The sequence below is a fragment of the Anticarsia gemmatalis genome, chromosome 2 (genome assembly GCF_050436995.1).
Source record: "Anticarsia gemmatalis isolate Benzon Research Colony breed Stoneville strain chromosome 2, ilAntGemm2 primary, whole genome shotgun sequence".
In the NCBI taxonomy this organism is placed as follows: Eukaryota; Metazoa; Arthropoda; class Insecta; order Lepidoptera; family Erebidae; genus Anticarsia; species Anticarsia gemmatalis.
In genome coordinates this window covers 2,488,752-2,508,225 of record NC_134746.1, presented here as the reverse complement: position 1 = coordinate 2,508,225, position 19,474 = coordinate 2,488,752, and the positions used below count along the sequence as shown (strand labels likewise).

Sequence of the window (19,474 nt, the reverse complement as noted above, 5' to 3'; positions counted from 1 at the left end):
TATTTACGTTTAGTAATCCTGAAGAATTATTAAATACTATGAAAAACCAAATGTTTCTTTAATGATCCTAGTAAAGGAGGAAAACGTGTTAGCGACATTTCGAATTAAATCGAGTAGTTTTCAGGCATGGTTTACCTTACCCACTTGTTTTGTAACAAATTATTGTTATGTTTCAAAAGTAAGTTTATTGAGATTCAAAACGAAAATGTCAATACGGGCAAACAGCTGTTTGTGACATTTGTGACACATAACCTAACGCGCAGTAATACATTCCCTCAGTTTATCGACAAAATATGTAAATAAATATAGTAGCGTGCTAAGTTTTATGAAAACAACACACAGTAAACATGCGTTCATTATTAATGCGACAGATACTTTTCTGTCAAAAACGTAGTTTATGTAGTTCTATAAATTCTGAGAGACCTAGAGTACGATTTGCTCCTAGTCCTACGGGATATTTGCATTTGGGAGGCCTACGGACTGCTTTGTATAATTATTTATTTGCTAAATCTCGAGGAGGGGATTTCATATTACGTATAGAGGATACCGATCAGACTCGAAAAGTTGAGGGAGCTGTGGAAGCTTTGAAAACAGATTTGGAATGGGCAGGGATCGAGTGTGCGGAAGGACCGGGGTTTAACGGCCAATATGGACCTTATGTGCAGAGTGAGAGATTGGACTTTTATCAGTGAGTTACATTATTTAAGTAGCTTGTGCTCCATACTGTGTCGCAATGAAGAAAGTAGATTAAAATTGTTCCCTCATCTTGCATATTCCATACCATCGTTGATGTATAAGACCCGAGGTTGTAGCATGATATTTACAATATTTATGTTTACTTCATTTGCGCCTTAACACAATTTGCATGTAAATATTGATTTCTTTCAAAGTCTATGAGTATGTAGGTAGTTTTGTAGCCAGCAATAATAATTTTGGTGAAGTACCAAGATATTTGTTGAGCAAAGGCCAAGACTTACATGACTGTTACTTAGGTCTTATACAATTGAATTAAAGCCAATTTCAAACATCATTTTGTTATCTGTGTTTGAGGAATCAATGTCTTTGGATTTATGACTGAATTACTCATAACTAAATAGTTGATAGAGTTTATATTATTTATAGCAGTTGTCAGAAACATCACTCCATTACCCCAAACTTGGTTCTGGGTTTGAATCCCGCATAAAACGACAAACAATTTTTTCTTCTCTTTATTACAGGGAGCACATATCTACTCTTTTAGAAAATGGTTCAGCATACAAATGCTTCTGTACAGAAAGAAGGTTGAACATTTTACGTAGAGATGCTGTGAAGTCACAACGAGTACCCAAGTATGATAACCGATGTAGGAATTTAACCCATGAAGAGATTAACGAGAAGATGAATGCAGGCATACCCCATTGCATTAGGTTTAAGGTAATTCATTCACTTATGGCTTCATTCTGGAAAGAATTAATTATAAACTTTTATGTATCAAGGTCTTTGAGAGTTGTATAAAGTTTTCTCAGTATTGATATCTGCACTACTAAGGATAGTTACTTATTTAGATCACACTTAATAGAATAGAATCGACGTAAGAACTGGAAATTAGAATATAACTAAGAGACAATAATTTTCTAAAGCAATTTAATTAAGGGATTTAATTGGCTTACACCTACTTATCGGAATCATATAAGATTTTTATAAACTGAAATTAAAAGCTTGTTTTAGCATAATTAGAATTTATTATGTTATTAAAATAAAAAAATCATTAAGTGAATTCTTTATTTTCACAGCTCACATCAGACTGCCAATACTTCGACGACCTAATCTTCGGCGGCATCGCGTACGACGTGTCCATAAACGAAGGAGACCCAGTATTGATGAAGTCAGATGGCTTTCCCACGTATCACTTCGCAAATGTAGTGGACGATCATCTGATGAAGATCACACATGTGTTGAGAGGAGTGGAGTGGCAAATCTCTACCACTAAACATTTGTTGATATACAAGTTAGTATTTGAGTAAATAGTGACACATACAGAAGTGACGTCACCCAGAGGTTGCCATGTCGGTACCAATTCGGTCGATAGTCGTGTTTTCGATTTTTGTGCATTAAAAATTTAAAGCGGGTGTTAACGTGAACACGCATTTTACCTTAGAATGCCTGAAGTTTCGGCTCAGGTTACATTGGCCGTCGTCGTGGGCAAGTTTAAAACTTATTAAATGTTTGTGTGTTTTGGAGTGTCTTCACTTTGTTTTTGCCATTCTGAAGTTGAACTTCAGGTCTTGAGTTCTGAAGTCCTCCAATGTTTAACATGGATCTGTTAATGGGGAATGAGGAGACGTGGTTTGACTAGTGGATATTCGTATTGATAGTGTGTTCTGTATTTCAGAGCCTTTGGCTGGCAGCCTCCTCAGTTCGGACACATGCCACTAATCGTGAATTCTGACGGTACTAAACTAAGCAAACGACAAAGCGACGTGAAGGTTGAAGATTATAGGAATAATGGTAACATACTTACTTACTGATTCTCTACTTTAATTTGTAAAGTTTCTAAAAGAATTACATAATGAAATCAATTTTTCCTCTCTATTCAACTTGTATTTATGAGATCAATGTAAAAAAATATTTTTTTGCATCCAATCACTAAAGATTACAACTGTTACTGTGCTCCAGTTTCTGCCTACCGTTTCACATTGAAATGATATTTTTTTTGTTTATTTTTAGGTATTTACCCATTGGCGTTAGTAAACTACATTACTTTATCTGGCGGAGGCTTCGACCACGTGCCCGGAGCTGGAGTTAGAATCAAAACTATAGATGACTTGGCTGAAGAGGTACAAAGAGTTCCTAAACACATTATTTATTACACTATAACACTATAGGGCATTTAATACAAAGAATTTTGCGATAATCCAGTCAGTTTGCCTGTGATGGGAAAATACGTTTGTTCTAACAAACGGTACTAGATGGCGTTAGTATCATAAATGAACGAAATCTTACGATTTCAAAACATCATATTTTTTAAGGATTTTTTGATGAATCTTTGTTCAAAGTTTGTACATAATGTTATTTTGTTATTCAGTTCCAGATAGATAAAATATCTTCACATCCGAGCCGACTAAACCCTGATTTGTTGGAAGAATGCAACCGACTAGAAATCAAACGACAGTTACAAGACAATGACTTATCAAAGACCCTCGTAACGAACCTCAAGAACTTAATAACCAAGACTTATCCGAAACATAACTTGAACTTATCAGAGGACCACGTGAAAACAGTACTAGACTGGTCAGTGTCAAGAATATCACGAATAGAGGAACTGGTTTCAAAGAAATTCGGGTTTCTATGGATTCTACCAAAAGCCAAAACAGAAGTAGACCAAGTATTATTAGCAAAACTAGTCACGAATTTGGAGAATTTAGAGAAATTCGATCAGAATACTTTAAAAGATAATTTGAGGAGTTTTTCTTCGAATAATGGTGTGAAGTTTCCTGCGCTGATGAAGATGTTAAGAGGGGTTTTAAGTGGGTTAGATGAAGGTCCTGGGGTAGCTGAAATGATGGATTTGTTGGGCAAGAGCCAATCGTTGGAGCGAATAAAGGCTGTTGTACGATAAAATTTTGTTTTATTTATTACCATTTCAAAAATATTAAATATTTCTTCTATTTTCGTATGATGTTATCCTGCTTAGCTATCCTTACTAATATTATAAATGCGAAAGTAACTCTGTCTGTCTGTCTGTCTGTCTGTCTGCTACTCAATCACGCCTAAACTACTGAACCAATTTGCATGAAATTTGGTATGGAGATATTTTGATACCCAAGAAAGGACATAGGCTATATATTATCACGCTACGACCAAAAGGAGCAGACTACCAGTAATTAATATTACAAAAACGGGGAAAAATTTCACCCATTCTCTCTCATTGGACGCAAGCGAAGTTGCGCGGGTCAGCTAGTTCACTATATTAAAAACTGACACTTAATTAACAATTTGCATGAATCACGTGATTTTGCGGTCAGGAAACCTGTCGAAATATTTATTTTTGATTCCAAATTACTATTATTCTATCCACGCCTAGCATTTCTTTCTCGCTTAGTCAGTCTGAAAACCGATTATCATTCAGCTGGAATGAACAAGTTTCTCCTTATTTTCTTAAATAAGCCGACCATAATGACTTCCTATCTAGCGCGGTCCATTATAAATCTACGATACCAATAAAATAAAATAATTGCAACGATAAAATGGTTTTATTCACCACTTCCTTTTACGATATCTCGGTGGCTGGCAATTTCTAATAAAAACTGATTATTTTAGTACGGAGCGATGTCCTTTCTTTATGACAGAACAGATTCAATTACGAAAAGACCCGACCTTTTTGGACGTCAGTGTTTTGTTTTGGATAGAAGTTATTAACAAAAGGATTTTTGGAGGTTAATTTGTGCCTTGTTATTGGATATTGATATTATGATAAAGGAGTCGAGGGGCACCTATTTTTAATATTAGGATACCTATCTACAGCTTCCTGAAAAGGTGTGGCCTGTGTTCATTTGCAAAACCTAGTATAAGCCAGTTCTTTGTCTGAGCATAAAGAAAGAAACATAATAATGAATACCGATCTCACAATTTACGAATACTGGCATAGAAAATAAAAATAAAATACAGTTGAAATATTACTACCGTAGACCTAGTTCAGTATGGCTTAATATATGTAGTTACCTTCGCCTTCTTTATTGTGTCGGAAAACATTGTTTTCAGGCCGTTTGTAGTAAACATAGGCTTAATGGGTTAATGTCCTTTGCTTGGCTCACCTGTTGTCAATAAAAAGTAATAGTGAGCCATAAAGCCCATAAACTTCTAAACGATCTACAAAGTGACCTGACAGTTTTATGATGGCTAACATAATAATAATATACCCTACTAGCTGACCCGCGCAACTTCGCTTGCGTCACATAAGAGAGACATAATTTTCCCCGTTTTTGTAACATTTTTCACTGGTACTCTGCTCCTATTGGTTGTAGCGTGATGATATATAGCCTATAGCCTTCCTCGATAAATGGGCTATCTAACACTGAAAGAATTTTTCAAATCGGACCAGTAGTTGCTGAGATTAGCGCGTTCAAACATACAAACAAACAAACAGACAATCAAACAAACAAACAAACTCTTCAGCTTTATAATATTAGTATAGATAATATATCTACAGGCGTTTTTATTGACGAATGTTTTGTTTTTACACACGAATGAAGACGGGTGGGCATCCATTTACTGTAAATGTGCATGTGAGTACCTAAATACAATTAATCAGAATTTGATACAAAAAGGTGTCGCCATGCAGTTAACATTGCGTAATATTTTCATTATTATGTAACGCTTATCTTACGATTACTGAAAGGGTAGGACCTCATTTTTAAAATTAACTTGTAATAAAACAAACGGATATGAGTAACAGTATAATTTATTGAATCCCAAATATAAATATTGAGAGAAAATATCAAGTCAATTCTGAGTTATTATAACGTCACAAACGGGTCGATAACCCTCACCAATTACTCTCATAAACCATTTCTGATACAGAAAGAGGTTGCACATCAAGTAAGAAAGAAATATCAATTACCTACTTAATTACAAAGTAGGTAACTTAAATGTCCGGCTGTAAAATCTTTATTTTTAATTATAAAATAATATTTTTAACTTGACATATATTTTTTGATGTTCTTAGTTTTTGTTTCTTATTCAATGCTTTTAATGTGCAACCTGTATTTTAAATAATTATAAATATAATGTTAATAAATTAAACTTAAAATACGTTGAGCAACATTTTATAAAACTAAAATATTAATGACAAAGCCAAACGCAAACATTATTATGCTACAAAAGAAAAACAGTTATTGTGCCAGGAATTTTCATGAAAAGAATAATATCAAATTATTTTCAATCAATATTTTCGTAAGTATCTGGCGAAATATCTGTTATTTTAGACTAAAATATCATCAATGAAACACAGTCTTAAAATCATCACAACTTATCAAAACAAACTTAATTAATTCACAAACTAAAATTCAATTGCAAAGTTATTATTAATTATAAATGATTTCACTCGTATACAAGTTATTATTATTGCAAATAATAAAATATCTATGTAAAGTTTTGTACTCCAACTAAATAAAAATATTTGCCTTATATACTGGCACTAAAGCTAACTGGCAATAAAAAAAATGCAAGTGTCATTATGTAAGAAAAAAACAATATTCCCGCCATTTATTTATCTAAAATATTTTGTTCATAGACTTCGTATTTTCCTCAAATTGAGGATAAAGGAGTGATATTGAAATTACACGTGAGTATATTAATTTGATTAAAATATGTCCTGTAAATAACATAAAACTCATCTTTCTCTAAAACACAGATATTGTTTCATAAATAACCTCGTGTACTTTTCTCACAACTTGCATCAGGAACATACCGATATACTGTGACTAGATAACATAAACATAAAACATTATTTAAATTTTGGCTCACAAACAATTTCAGCATAATGTATGAAAGTAATATTTTGCCGATTACTCAGATGACTTTGATTACTTTAGATTACTTTTCAAACATTTTTGTTTTTCAGCCAAACTACGTACCTAACTCGATCTGTGCTAATTTTTTTGCGGTTATTAGCAATTTGTTAGTTTGTAAAGATACTTTCAACTGTGGCCATCCATACATACTTAGTTACCATGAAAAAGTAAAGATGTCACATTTGATTGTAATTATCATCAAAAGGTCTGAAAATGATCAAAGTATTATGCTTTCAGAAAGACCCATTCCCTGTAAGATTGCAGTTGACATAATGTCTTTACATTCGCTTATGTCTTTCGCTAATCTGTTTTAGGTAGCAAGTTGTGGAGTGAAGTCATATCGTCATCAGCGGCCTATTTTGTGGTAAGTCTTTTAAGTCTTATATGCCATAGTTTCATTGTTTGCCGCCAAAATAAAAACAAACGAATTACAACACCTAAGTAGAAAAATCGAAGCGAAAAATCGATGCTTATTGCTTAATCGAAATCGTAAAATAGTTTACAAAGAATTATTATACGACAGCGTTATTTAAACTGACTTAAACATATTGATATGATTACATTTATAAGAAAAAATGATGTTTTATATACCGTTTTTTGGGTACACGCAAGTTAGGCAAGATATCAACCATTTGAATTAGGTTTCTAGTCTATTAAACAATGAAAGTAAGTATATATTTTGAAGTTCTTAATTGCTCCTTAATCCACGGGAGGCTTCGTACCCAGAAAAAGGTATTTGAAAAATTACATACACACTGAAGATTTTCAATTATATCAAAAACTTACAGCTTTGAAGCTATGTGAAAAAAAAATATCATGAAACATCAAATTCTTTCTCACATCAGTTGTAAAATCCACATTTATCTTTTGAAATATAAAAACACTTATAAATAATGAAAGTACAACAATTATTCTTCAATTACATATTATTAATAACTTTCAATATTTTTTGCGAATTCATTTATTTAAATTACAGAGTAAGTTATATTTTTTTGGGATTTCATCGAAGAAAATATGAACGTTTGTCGAGGAAATTATTATTACAACAATAGGTATATCTACATTTCGATAATTAATACGAATAATAGATTACATGTCACGCATTTTTAGATGAAGTTGAAAACCGTTTTCAATTTTGCATTTAATTAAAATAGCTAGAAAACTGAACTCACAATCTGCCTCACAGCAAATGTTTCAGGATTTCAGCTATTAATATTCAGTGTGTTTAAACTTTGATAAAGTTTTGTCTCCGATGATAAACTTCACTTAATAATGCATCTATTTAAAAGTACTTTATTATTTCGAATAGTTCTAACTCAGCTAAGGCATTAAACGTCCCGTATAGTCCACGGAGGAAATATATACTAGTTTAGTACGAGTTTTATAAAACTATCATAAATATTCAATATAAATACAAGTATAGATACACACGTTTATGTACTCGTATAGTACATAAAGACTGGATACTCTGTAGAGATACATTTTATAAAAACACTTATAAGGCAGATCATATAAGGAGAGGCGATCGCGTGGAAGGAATTTAAGCGAACCAAAGACAAATATTTTTTTAGGCCTTCATTTGAATTAGTTCAAAGAATCGTACATTTTGTAGAGACGATCAAGAAATTCTTGTCGTGACAATGTAAGTCTGGATCGTGATTTAAAAGCTATATGCGGTCGAGCTAGCAGCGTCTTGGCCTATTTTATCTCCGAACGAAACCATTTGTAGTTGTCAATTTGAAAAACGGACATTCGTCCCACGCGATCGTAGCATTTTATCTAAGAGATATAAAAAAAATTATAAGAGATCACATTTTATAGATAGTCTTATTAACAGTTATAAAAGTAGGTTGTCTGTACCGTATGACAGACGTGATGAAATTGCTTGTTTTTATTTAGAATATTGAATTAAGAATAAGACACCTACGATGGCTGTCTAATCTACTCGCCATGACTTGGCGCGTTGTCTTTTCTATACATACCTATACTATTTGCCGCCGTCCAGCGGCCTAGTACGATAGATCCTAGATACAATAAGTGGTCTAATTGTCAGTGGACATTTCTATTTATCCGGGTAACATTCAGCTTTATTGCTTACTGTTGTACTACAAGGAAGCTGCGTCGTGTTACCATAATTTGGTTATACGCAATGTCTAAGAGTCACGATTTTGGAATCCTCTACCTGGTATACACTTCACTCAAGGCTTGTACTTATACAATGTACAGATAAAATGAAACTATGCTATATTTTATTATCTAATTGCTACGCGAACACTTTTCTATATTTTCCTCTAATATATTGTGCATATTTGAGTATTAATTTTGTGCTGTATATTGGAAAATAGGACTTGCAGCGGGCTACATACGTACAATATTATTAGATAAAGTAAGACAGAAAGGAAACAGGGACTACGGGACTAGGGTCTGCTTTGTATCCGTTTATTGATTAAAAATTACAGAAAATTCTGTCAAAAATTACCTATATTATGTTTTTCTATTGTATTTATTTAAAATATTTTTGACAATCAAAGAGTAACGACTGCAAGTCCCTAACATTTTATATTGAAACTGCTACTGTATATTTATATGATAAAATGTTGATTACGGAATATTTTTTTATATATTTTTTAATATGACCGCAATTATATTTTTGGAAACATAAACAAATTCGATTTTTACTTGTAAGTTTTTTGGACTTCTTTAACTTGGCACATCCTTATTTCACATATCATATTTAATTGAAATGGTTTTAGCAGAAATATAACGGCGGCCATTAGTAAAAAAGGATAATATTTTTATTAATTACCGTTATATGCCTCAGAACAGAACTGCCATTAATTCCTTGCCAAGTATTATCATGAAAATGCAATAAACATTTTTTTAACGACACCAATTAATAGCAGTCCTTTTCGGAAAGTCGGTTGGCAACTCGCATTAATTCAAAAGGTATAATTCGTTGTTTCAGTAAAATATCATAACCTCAACAATTTAAGAAATCTTTTTTAATTTTGGAAGGCAATTTTGGCAGCTTTTAGAGGTACTCTATGTTAGGATCTAAATCTTTATGGGACGATATATAAATTGTTCGAATCGATTTCAAAATAATGTTGTCACAAATACATATTAATTAAATAGGATATTTTAAATCGGGTAATACTTAAATATATTGACGTTTTGCTAATAAATTCGCGCAGTCTGTTCCCAATTCATAATCAAGTTATACGTAAGGATGAAATTCTGTTTGTGTTAATAATTCGGGGGAGCTTTATATGCTAATCTTTTCATAGTATTACAGATTGAAGGTCTCGTAATATTTTTTGGATATAATACATTTGAAAATTTTAGTATCACAAGTGCGCGGCTGGAGGTTTATATTTTATCAGTTGAATTTACGACATGTTGATTTGTCTACTAGGTCGAAAATTTATCGGGACCATTTTATAGTTTCCAGGTTGTTCCCTTGGGTCTTGTGCTCTTTCTGAGCAAAAGGATAGATACGAAACGGGGTACTGAGAAACAAGAACGTAGTAGTTTCATTGGTCAGGTGTAAAAGAAGAATAAATCCATTGGTAGGTAAAGTGCATGCCTCGATATATTGGCCTATATTGATTTTATATTATTTTTCTTATAAATATTCGATTTATTCACAACTGCATGTAATATAAAGAAGGATAGCAATAGATTATAGAATAGAGTTCACGGAGGTAGAAAAATTCGTTGACAGAATTTTGGAAATACGAAGCGAAAGTATGGTTTTTGATTGTGCAGTATTTTTGTCCTTAATGTGCTTCGCGTCTTTTCTTTCACGTCAGTCTTCTGTTTATTCGAAAACATCGTAGCTATTCTACACATTAGTATTTTTCATTAAATAGTTATGTGCTTATTCAAGATACTCGTCTTTTTGTATGAACAAGTTATTATAGTTTGTGCTCTGAAAATTTTCCATAAGAAATGTTGTCATGGAAAATTGTATGTTAAATTCTCCGTTACTAGAACGGTCAATGACAATTCAAAATTTGAAAATATTTGATTTATTAAATCGATTAAAGATGTCTGTAAATGGACATTACAGAAGTAGAAGCTCAAATGCTGTCCAAACGAACTATTGAAGGCTTACCAGAGCGTTTAAGAATCTAGTTGTTGGACAGCATTTGAGAATTACAATGTCTTTTTAAAGATTATCATATATTATGGCGCTTGCACCGTTAATAGAGTATTAGGTACCAAAATCCTTCCCCATCTCTGCTCTAATTCCTCTTTCATGTTTTATATTTGAATGAGTATGTATGTTAAATGTTAATATAATATTTTCTATAATATTCTATATTTATAGGTAGGTAAAGATTTATAGAGTTTCTTACTATTCTAAGTGGTAACTTTTAAAATGGAATCGTAAATTGTATCTACATCATATTGAAATAAGTATGAATCTATAGTCAAAATACTTTTATTTTTAATATTACTAGGGTTGCTATTACTATTAAAAACGACAAAAATATTCATGAAAGAAGAATCAGAGCAATGTCCAACATTCTCATTTAACCAAGGCCATCCCCTTCGGAGCGGCCTCGCCGTCGTCACTGTAGCTCCTTCACGGCTTGCAAGATCCTCTTCACGTGTCCTACCTTGGTGACTCCAAGATCCTTCAAATCCCTACGAGCAAGAGACAGTAGCTCGCGGCCGGTGACATCATGTTTCGCGAAAGCTTCGGAGTATTCCCCAAGTTGGAGCGACTCCAGCCAAGTCTGGACTTCTTTGACGCCCCAGCAGCGGATTTGTGCTGCAGTGTACGTTGGGGTAGGTCCTTCGGAGACGCTTCGACGGCTGCGAAGCCAGCGGCCAGCTCCACCCTTCTTCTGTACCTATAGGGAATAGAAGGGGAGGTGAAATAAGGGGGCCAATGAACATCGATAGGTTCTGATTGTTTTGTGTTTCTAAGTGTGTGTGTGAACATGCGTCACTCTGGACTAATGTTGGAAAGGTTTAATATCTCTACGGAAAGTTTTTTATTGTTTTTGTTACGGTTTAGAAGTATAATCGGATGCCATCCAAGGACATTCTGCGAAAAGGTCTCGGGATTCTAAAGGGCGTAGACTGGAAGTTATGAGTGGTGACAATAAAGTGTGGTTAGTTAATAAACCCAAGTACAAAATTTCATATACAAAATTATTTTGCGCCCAGTAATTATTAGGCTTACAGACCAAAATTGTGTCCAAAAATTTCATATTGCGACTTATATAATCGTCTAGTGAAGTGCAGTGTCATGCGTGTTTGTGTTACTTTCCTATATTAGTTTACTCAGATGTTTATCAAGTTTCAAACATTTCGTGGTCAGCGAGCTTGAACCATTAAAATGGCAAAAACCAAGTAAAATATAGGTTACCTCATCAGTCTGCAAGTACGCGTATCCATCTTGTAAGTGACATCGTGCGAGGTGCGCGCGTAGCGAGGCGGCGGCACCGGCGCCCGCGCCTGATATACCGCCACTCTCTACTAACTCATGACAACTTTCCACCTAAACAAATTATTACACATTTATTTATTTCTAAGAATTAGCATAATCACATTAAGAATCTCCTAAATACCGAAACATAAGTGGATTCTAGTAGTATTAAGAGTGTTCGACTCAATCTGAAGCATCAATATAGTCATTTTCACCCCAAAGATAACTGCTGAACAACATTTACAACGTTGAACAATAATATAGCTCCTATATAGTAACCATGTCAGAAAATAACATTCAAGCTCGAAATAGCGAACTATACAGAGACAATAATAAAAAGCATATCGCTCAACTTACCAGTGTAGCCAACAGCCGCCTGAGCTGTGGTGCAGGCAACAGCTTGCCTTCTGCGTCTTGTAGGGCGTCTGCTTGAGCCGCCACTCGACGAGCCATTGACACTCCTGATGATACACTACCGCACGCTGACGTCTCGCTTATGCAAGACAGTTTCACCTGAGAATCGGAAAACAACAAGAAAGGTGTTACGTATAAAAAGATAAAAAAAAAACTCTTAAATACTTAAGTCCTTCCCTGGAGTCAAAACGTCACGGTCCACTCATATTAGAGACAGTTTTTACCGTTAGGGCAACGTAAAGAAAAAACATTATCATCCTGGTTCATACTGAAATCTGAACTCTGAAGTCTCCGAATTTCTGATAGCTGAAGCCCAGCTCCTCGCTTTCCGAATTTATCGTGCATAATCCAAACTGAATAAATTAAGAAGAAATACTAACGTGTTTCACAAGTGTGTTGACATCATCAAGCAGTGCCAATAACTGTGAGCTCTCAGCCACAGACAGCGCGACGCGAGGACTGCCAGATCCCGCCAGAGCATGCTTTTGTTGCTGTTTCTCGTCCCACGTTCTAGTCAAATAAGCACACACAATGAACTTAAGGCTTTAATATAATTGTTTGTCACTAGAACTCTATTTGATGATTTTCTGTTGTAATTGTCTAAATGATTGTCTAAAGTCATGTGAGGGTACCATGTAGTAGGTACGCTTAAGTAAATGGCGTTAACTTTGTTTGATGATTGTTAAATGTCATTTAATATTACACGGTCATACTACTGACAACGACGACCACAATCGTCATGGTAAATATGCAACATTATGCTAATTCCCGTATAATATTAGATAACTGTTACGTAACGAGAAAGTTTAAAAGAAGACTGTAACTCCGAACTACAAAAACCGGAGGTCAGTTCTACATCGACATATCAATTTCTCGCAGATTTTTTACTATTCATTGGTCACTATAAACTTGGTTTTCTATCTTCTACAAGTTTTGTTAAAAGATGAGTTGATACAAACTTGATAACTACTTTCTTACTACTCATCTACCAAAGTAATATAGCCACCACTAACCTAAGGTGCACTAACCTAAGACTAGTTTCAAGGGCTCTAGATCTGCATAGCATTTGAGCTCTGTTCTTGTGTATGATACGAACACAGCCAGGGGGCTGTAGCCATGCTTCGCCATCAACTTGTACTGGAACACATTCCTCTCCTAGAATGTTGATTTGGACAGCCCTGCATTGAGCGATACGGTGTTTTTGTAAGTTGATCAGACGGGATGCTGCCATTTGTGCTGAGCCAAATACTGCGACCACCTGTTGAAAACACACTTAATTATACAAAAGATTCCTGGAAACGATATTTAGATTAGATTTTTTTAGCATTAAAAATCCTTTGCAAGAGTAACACGTAGATAAATACATACTTCGAAACACCAAAGGTATTCAAAGTTATCTTTAAAAAATAACATTAAATCGTCTATCTGATCGAATGTTAAAATATCTTAATGTACCATACGTTCCCTCTAAAACTTAATAGCAGAAGCAGAACACAAACAACAAACGCCAGAAACAGCAAGTAAACTATAAACACGGCACCATTAAAAACAGAAACCCATTTAACGTGTACATAACTCGCACACTTCCACAAGCCTTCATTCTGAGGTTTATACCTGTCGCTGTAAAGTTGCACAGTGGTTTTTCTCTCGTATACGTGCTTCATAATATATGAATTTTCGCGTATATTTAGCCTCGTGCGAGATTATGTGAGTCGTGGGGCGTTCAAAGGATTTCAGGCATGCTTCCTTTGATCGTTACGCATTATGAGTTAATTCCTCGACGTGTATTAATTCGTGAATATCCCGAGTCACGCGTTTGTATTGAGAAAATGGAAATTTATTTGATAATGTTGAGATGGTTTGTGGATGTTACTGTCAGCACGACGTTAGTTAATAGCAATTCGTTTTAATTCACCTGTACGTAATAATCGCTAGAACGTTATTTAAACCTGCCTGTCCTTAAAAATATAAGTTACCTGAACTTTATAAATTAAGCATGGTTAATTTAGCTACATCTTCGCATGTTTTACGTTTAATTCCTACTTTTAGTTTAAAGTAACCACATGCAATATTCCTTATCTAATATTTGCTATAAAAACACTTCAAATCATGCTGCTCACCTCAAGTATCCTGTCATCAAAAGACGGTGCTAGGAAAATGTCATCAGCCCTGGTGCCTCCCCAAAAGTTAGTTCCTCCCATGAACGAGGGTATGTTCAGTACCACAATGCCTTGTAATTCTGGTAGTGGTATTCTTTGTCCATCACACTCTAGTTGGACACGCTGCCCTAAGTGCCTAAAAAAGAAGTACGTCTAAATAAACTAAATAAACGGAAAATGTTGATAAGAGTAGTTCTTAGTACTTTAGGCGTTAGTTTCAGGTTTAAAAATTAAATTCGATGCCTAGATCTTTAGCCGAATTCCAGCCATATAGTTGTATCTAATAAATATTGGTAATACAAAAAAACATCTCTAAAGGTAGAAAAGTATGCGGAATAACAAGTCTCTAACTAACCTGTAAGTCCTGTTGACCCACTCCTTAGATCCCAACACTCCATACCACATATAATTCCTAGCCCTAGACCGGCACTTCTCTGGATGCTCTTCTCTCTTATTATGGAAGTCCAACGTGATCTTTGCATCGATACCAATTCCGAAGTAGTTGTTCATCACTGCCCTTTCATAGAACCCTTCTAATAAAGTTTCATCAGGATCCATTAGTGGGCTGACAGCTGCGCAAAGAGCGTCTGCGTTGGCCAAAAGACATTGACTGATGAAACCTTGGGTGACATGCGGCCAAGCTGGCAATTGAACCAATGGATTGATAATAGGTAATTTCTTGTTAGCGTCCTTCTCTGTTGAGTCTGATTTAGAGCCGATAGCAGTTGTTGCACCGCCTTCACCCCATATTGACGATACGGATGTTGATAATCTTAAAAATATAGTATAATGTTAAAAACACGCAATCAAGTAATAAATCTCAATGTCGGCAACCTGCAAATAGACGAAAAAATATGAACAGAACGATCCTTTAAAAGCAATTTAGATACTTGCTTTAAGAGAACTCGTCAGGTTATCAAAATATTATAAAAATATCAAGGAGAAATTTCATGATGAAACGAATACGTCGCTTAAATCAATAAAATATACGCAACATTAAACACATGTCCTCTGAGGTAAACTTAAGAAAACGGTATCAAAATATTACGAACACAGTATTCCCCGTAAAGTTTTTTCAACGTTTTTCTACAAGCCAGAGGCTTTACATAAATTTTCCAGTTGGATTCACAACGAAAATAACGCTGTTACGAAAAAATCTCTGTTATATTTCTGGGAGAAAAACTGCAAGTGTGCTGCTGAATAAATATATAAAATAAAAACATGTCGTGATTGATACGTTCATAGTAACAATAACATAGGCCTGGGTTTTAAACAATAGACGATATTTGAACGAAATATTTTTCATAATAAAGTCTTTTACAAAGCTTTCTGTCAACTCGAGTGTGAAATGATTTCGGTTGGAATTGAAAATTTTGGTCACACCGAGACGCTGGGGAGTGACAGGCAATAATCAAACATAAAACGTTTTTCTTCATAGAAAACTTTTATGATTGGGAATTTAAGTTGAAGTGAAAAGTAAGTGGGTCATTGTTCTCGAAGCCGTCGCGATTAAAGAATTCAGTGGGTTTCCATAATCAATTCACTGGAAAGTTTGAACTACATTTTAATTTAAATTTTCATACAAAATTTTCGTTGCTTACCGAGCTTTAAATTATGGTTACGAGAATAGCCTTTAGAATTTCATAGAAATGTTCAAATCGAAAGGTGGTTTATTCGTATAATTAAAAAAAAACTCACTTGTCGGGTTCTCCTGGTTTGAAGAGACTTCCACACGATATCCGTCTCGTAGCAGCAGGGGAGCAGCTCAGAAACTGTCCATATTCCGGGTCAGAGCCCAGCAGCTTCGGATTGTCAGACTGCCGCCTTTCCCTTGTGGTGCCTATACTTGGCTCTGGTGAATTGACACTTAGAGTATCGGTTCCCTGGTCAAATATGTCACTCAGTACTGACGCCATACGGCTAGGACATGTCTTCAAGCTTTTCTTATCTTCACTGTGTGATGGTGATGGAGGTTCTACGACCACACTTACTTGTGGGAACGGAGACATGTCATGGTCTTCAACAACAAACCTCGGCATTTCAATATGATTGGGAGTTTCGTCTCCCTTAATCGTCAAGGTTTCTTCAGTAGTCTTCGGAAGTAAATGTATCAAGCTCACGTCTTCCACCACTCGTTTCTTTAAACTCTTTCGCAATTGCTTTTTGAACGATTTCCGAGCGATATCACTTCCTTCCTCAAATTGTGCAAGACTGCAGTATTTAATTTGCTCTTCTACTTTCGTTGCGTTTTCGATGTAGAATACTCTGTTCTCAAATCCGAATTTCTCAACCTCTCCTTCCTTTGGCTTCTTAACCTTCGATATGTACTTTAGTTTCGCTTCGTTGTTCTTCTCCAAGCTTGGATTTCGACTGTCCATGGCAATGTCGGACACAGTATCAGATGTAAATAAAGTAGTATCATCGGTATACGTTTCGTTCTCTCCGTTTTTCCCCATCATTGCCAATAAGACCTCTTGCCCAAGCATGGAACTGATGTCGTCCATGATAGACTCTCCATGCAACGTTTCAGAGTTGACATAAGTCGTATCAGACACTTCAGGAGAATCAATATGCCCAATACCTCCAGCTTCTTCAATCTCCTCAGGTTTAGCATCAATAATTTCTGATATTAAACTAAAATCGTCACTAATGTTGGACCCTTCTGAACTACTAGCTTCGATCTCCAAATCTACACTTGACAAACGCCTATCTGGTGTGCATTCTCCACTAGCAGGAGTGACCCTGGCACTAACCTCGTAATGCACATCATCAGTATACGGTTTATCGATGTCTATAATAGTCAATTGGTCCGATTCATAAGTATCTCCCTGTATTATCGAATCTCTCTTATCGCTATCGTCTGACACGATTAAGTTAGGTATGGTAAGACTACTGCTATAAGTGGCGCGGTCTGGGTCGAGCCTCGTGAGGTTCTTGCATGAGCTTGTATCACAGGAAGAGAGGTTAGAGAGCGATAGCCTGTCTTGGGGCGAAGCAGAGCTTGTCTTGCTTCGCTCTGGTTTGTCAACGTCTAAGTTAAAATTATCCGCTGGATTAGAGCTAATTAATTTAACTATGTCTTCGTCTACGTCTGGAATGCTGTAAATGAATAAACACCATGAGTACTATTGATTTCAAAACAACTATAACTAAATGTAGAAGTCAAAACTTACTTATCAGGATGCATAGAAGTAGCAGATATGGCGGAAGCGGCCGAAGATCTCCGACTATCGGCGAAAGCTCGCGGTACGGGCAGCGCAGACATGTCCGGCGCGGGCGCCGGCATTTCAATACCCTCTACTGCACAAGCGCCTGCTATAGTAGACGTGGTTCCGGAGCTCTCGCAAGTGTCACACGAGTCTACTTCTTGAGCAACGCCCTAATAAGATTAACAGTTGTAATAGAGGTTGTTGTATTCCAGGGCTTTGTGCTTCGCACGCCTTTGTGCTTAGTTTATCTAAGATAGTTTACCTGTGGATATATTTGTGTGAGCGTCCGTACGAGTGACCTTAAAGCCCGGCGTACACTATCAGCACGTCCTGCAAGCGCGCAGCCACGAGCTGCCCAGTTGAGCTGCTCCTGATAACCAAAAAAAGATACGTTGTGAAAAAATCATTAACTACTTCTTCTATATTAATTGCTATTATTTTCACGCTGTCGCAGGAATATAAAAGATTACCTTTTCAGTCTTTTCTATGCTGCCCTTCTCGGCAACTGGTTGTGCTTCAGGCTCACTATCACTCGTCGTCTCCAGGGGCTCCCATGACCTAACACAGTTGATAGAAATTAACACTCGCATTATCTCTTAAAAAAAACTGTGACGGTGACTATAATTACATTAAGGTAGCATTAGATACTAACTTGCATCGCACGTGGTCATGTGCAAGATGAGCTCGTGCATGGAGTAGCAGCGAGACTGCACGACGCAAGCGATGAGCTGCTCTCGCTGCCCCACCTCCTGCACGCTCTCCAACTGCTGCCAAGCGTTGGCAACCAGCGCGCAGAGATGATGATGCTATGCAGTTCACTTCACCCGCCTACACAAATTGATAGTGATAGTAATAATATGATGTGCCGAAAGGTGAATAGCATAGGTGTGACGTCAACAACCAGTAATGTTACCTGCATAATGTCTTGCAAATTTCGAAGTAGCGTACTCTCTTCTAATAAATCAGGTGGTACCGGCGGCGGTGGCGGAGCAGTTAGCGCGCGTTCAAATGTCATTATTGACCACCTGTCAGACGAAAAAACGTTGACAAAAAGAAATACCAAAACATTCAATACTTACACTGTAAGGTAATAAGCAATTACATCTAGTAACGAGTATGGTAAAGTACCAAGTTATACCTGTCAAGCATCTTAGTGGAAGCTCTCTCGTATCGTTCAATAAGCTGCTGCAAGTTAGCAGCATCATCGCAGGAAGCACCCCAGCCCAAAACTCGCGCCAGATCATTACCAGTGCCCAGCGGGAGCACTGCTGTTTGGACTTGACGCTGTTAAACATGTTACTATAATTACCAAAAAGAAGGAGAGTCCAGGTTGCACAATGTTAAAATAGTTTCATACGAAAAATTTTCTTTATACATCAACCAGACCTGACAATTCTTAAGAATTAACTACCTCTCCAGATTTCCATTAAAATACTTCTAGTAGATTATTGTTCTTTAATAAGTTTCTCACATGCATGTCAAGTTTGTCGACCTCCTGCAGCACCCATCCAACGGACCCGTCTCCCGAACACACGAGGACCCTGAGCGGCGCAAAGTGCCTGAACAGGCGCAGTCCGAGCCGGGGACCAGCCCCACTGAGCTCGAACACCTGCGCTGGGTTCAGCAGCTGCTTGAAGCGACGGAGGAACTTCACGCCTTGATTGTCACCTATTCAGAAAATAATAAGGCAAGGTAAGC

General features: G+C 36.1%; 2 protein-coding genes across 4 annotated transcripts in view; one reads left to right on the top strand and one right to left on the bottom strand.

Moving 5' to 3' along the window:
* The first annotated feature begins 251 nt into the window (after positions 1–251).
* Positions 252–3,600, top strand: GluRS-m (putative glutamate--tRNA ligase, mitochondrial). Its single transcript, XM_076124046.1, has 6 exons — positions 252–688; positions 1,218–1,413; positions 1,773–1,987; positions 2,372–2,487; positions 2,707–2,816; positions 3,065–3,600. Exons 1-6 carry the CDS (start codon positions 348–350, stop codon positions 3,596–3,598), a joined length of 1,512 nt encoding a protein of 503 aa, XP_075980161.1. The 5' UTR covers positions 252–347; the 3' UTR covers positions 3,599–3,600.
* A 1,822-nt stretch (positions 3,601–5,422) lies between these two features.
* LOC142979188 (diacylglycerol kinase eta) overlaps positions 5,423–19,474 on the bottom strand; it is a 181,020-nt gene continuing 166,968 nt past the window's right edge. For 2 of the 3 annotated variants that reach the window (XM_076123986.1, XM_076124002.1), the window contains 15 exons: positions 19,248–19,444; positions 18,915–19,060; positions 18,690–18,801; positions 18,429–18,604; positions 18,247–18,334; positions 18,039–18,146; positions 17,741–17,946; positions 16,266–17,666; positions 14,923–15,339; positions 14,529–14,703; positions 13,422–13,666; positions 12,789–12,918; positions 12,352–12,507; positions 11,935–12,066; positions 5,423–11,413 (listed from right to left, as the gene is read on the bottom strand). In XM_076123986.1, the coding sequence (XP_075980101.1) occupies positions 11,129–11,413; positions 11,935–12,066; positions 12,352–12,507; positions 12,789–12,918; positions 13,422–13,666; positions 14,529–14,703; positions 14,923–15,339; positions 16,266–17,666; positions 17,741–17,946; positions 18,039–18,146; positions 18,247–18,334; positions 18,429–18,604; positions 18,690–18,801; positions 18,915–19,060; positions 19,248–19,444 (3,974 nt within the window). In that variant the 3' untranslated portion in view covers positions 5,423–11,128. The remainder of the gene's footprint in view (positions 11,414–11,934; positions 12,067–12,351; positions 12,508–12,788; positions 12,919–13,421; positions 13,667–14,528; positions 14,704–14,922; positions 15,340–16,265; positions 17,667–17,740; positions 17,947–18,038; positions 18,147–18,246; positions 18,335–18,428; positions 18,605–18,689; positions 18,802–18,914; positions 19,061–19,247; positions 19,445–19,474) is intronic. The other variant, XM_076123993.1, reaches the window with a different exon arrangement.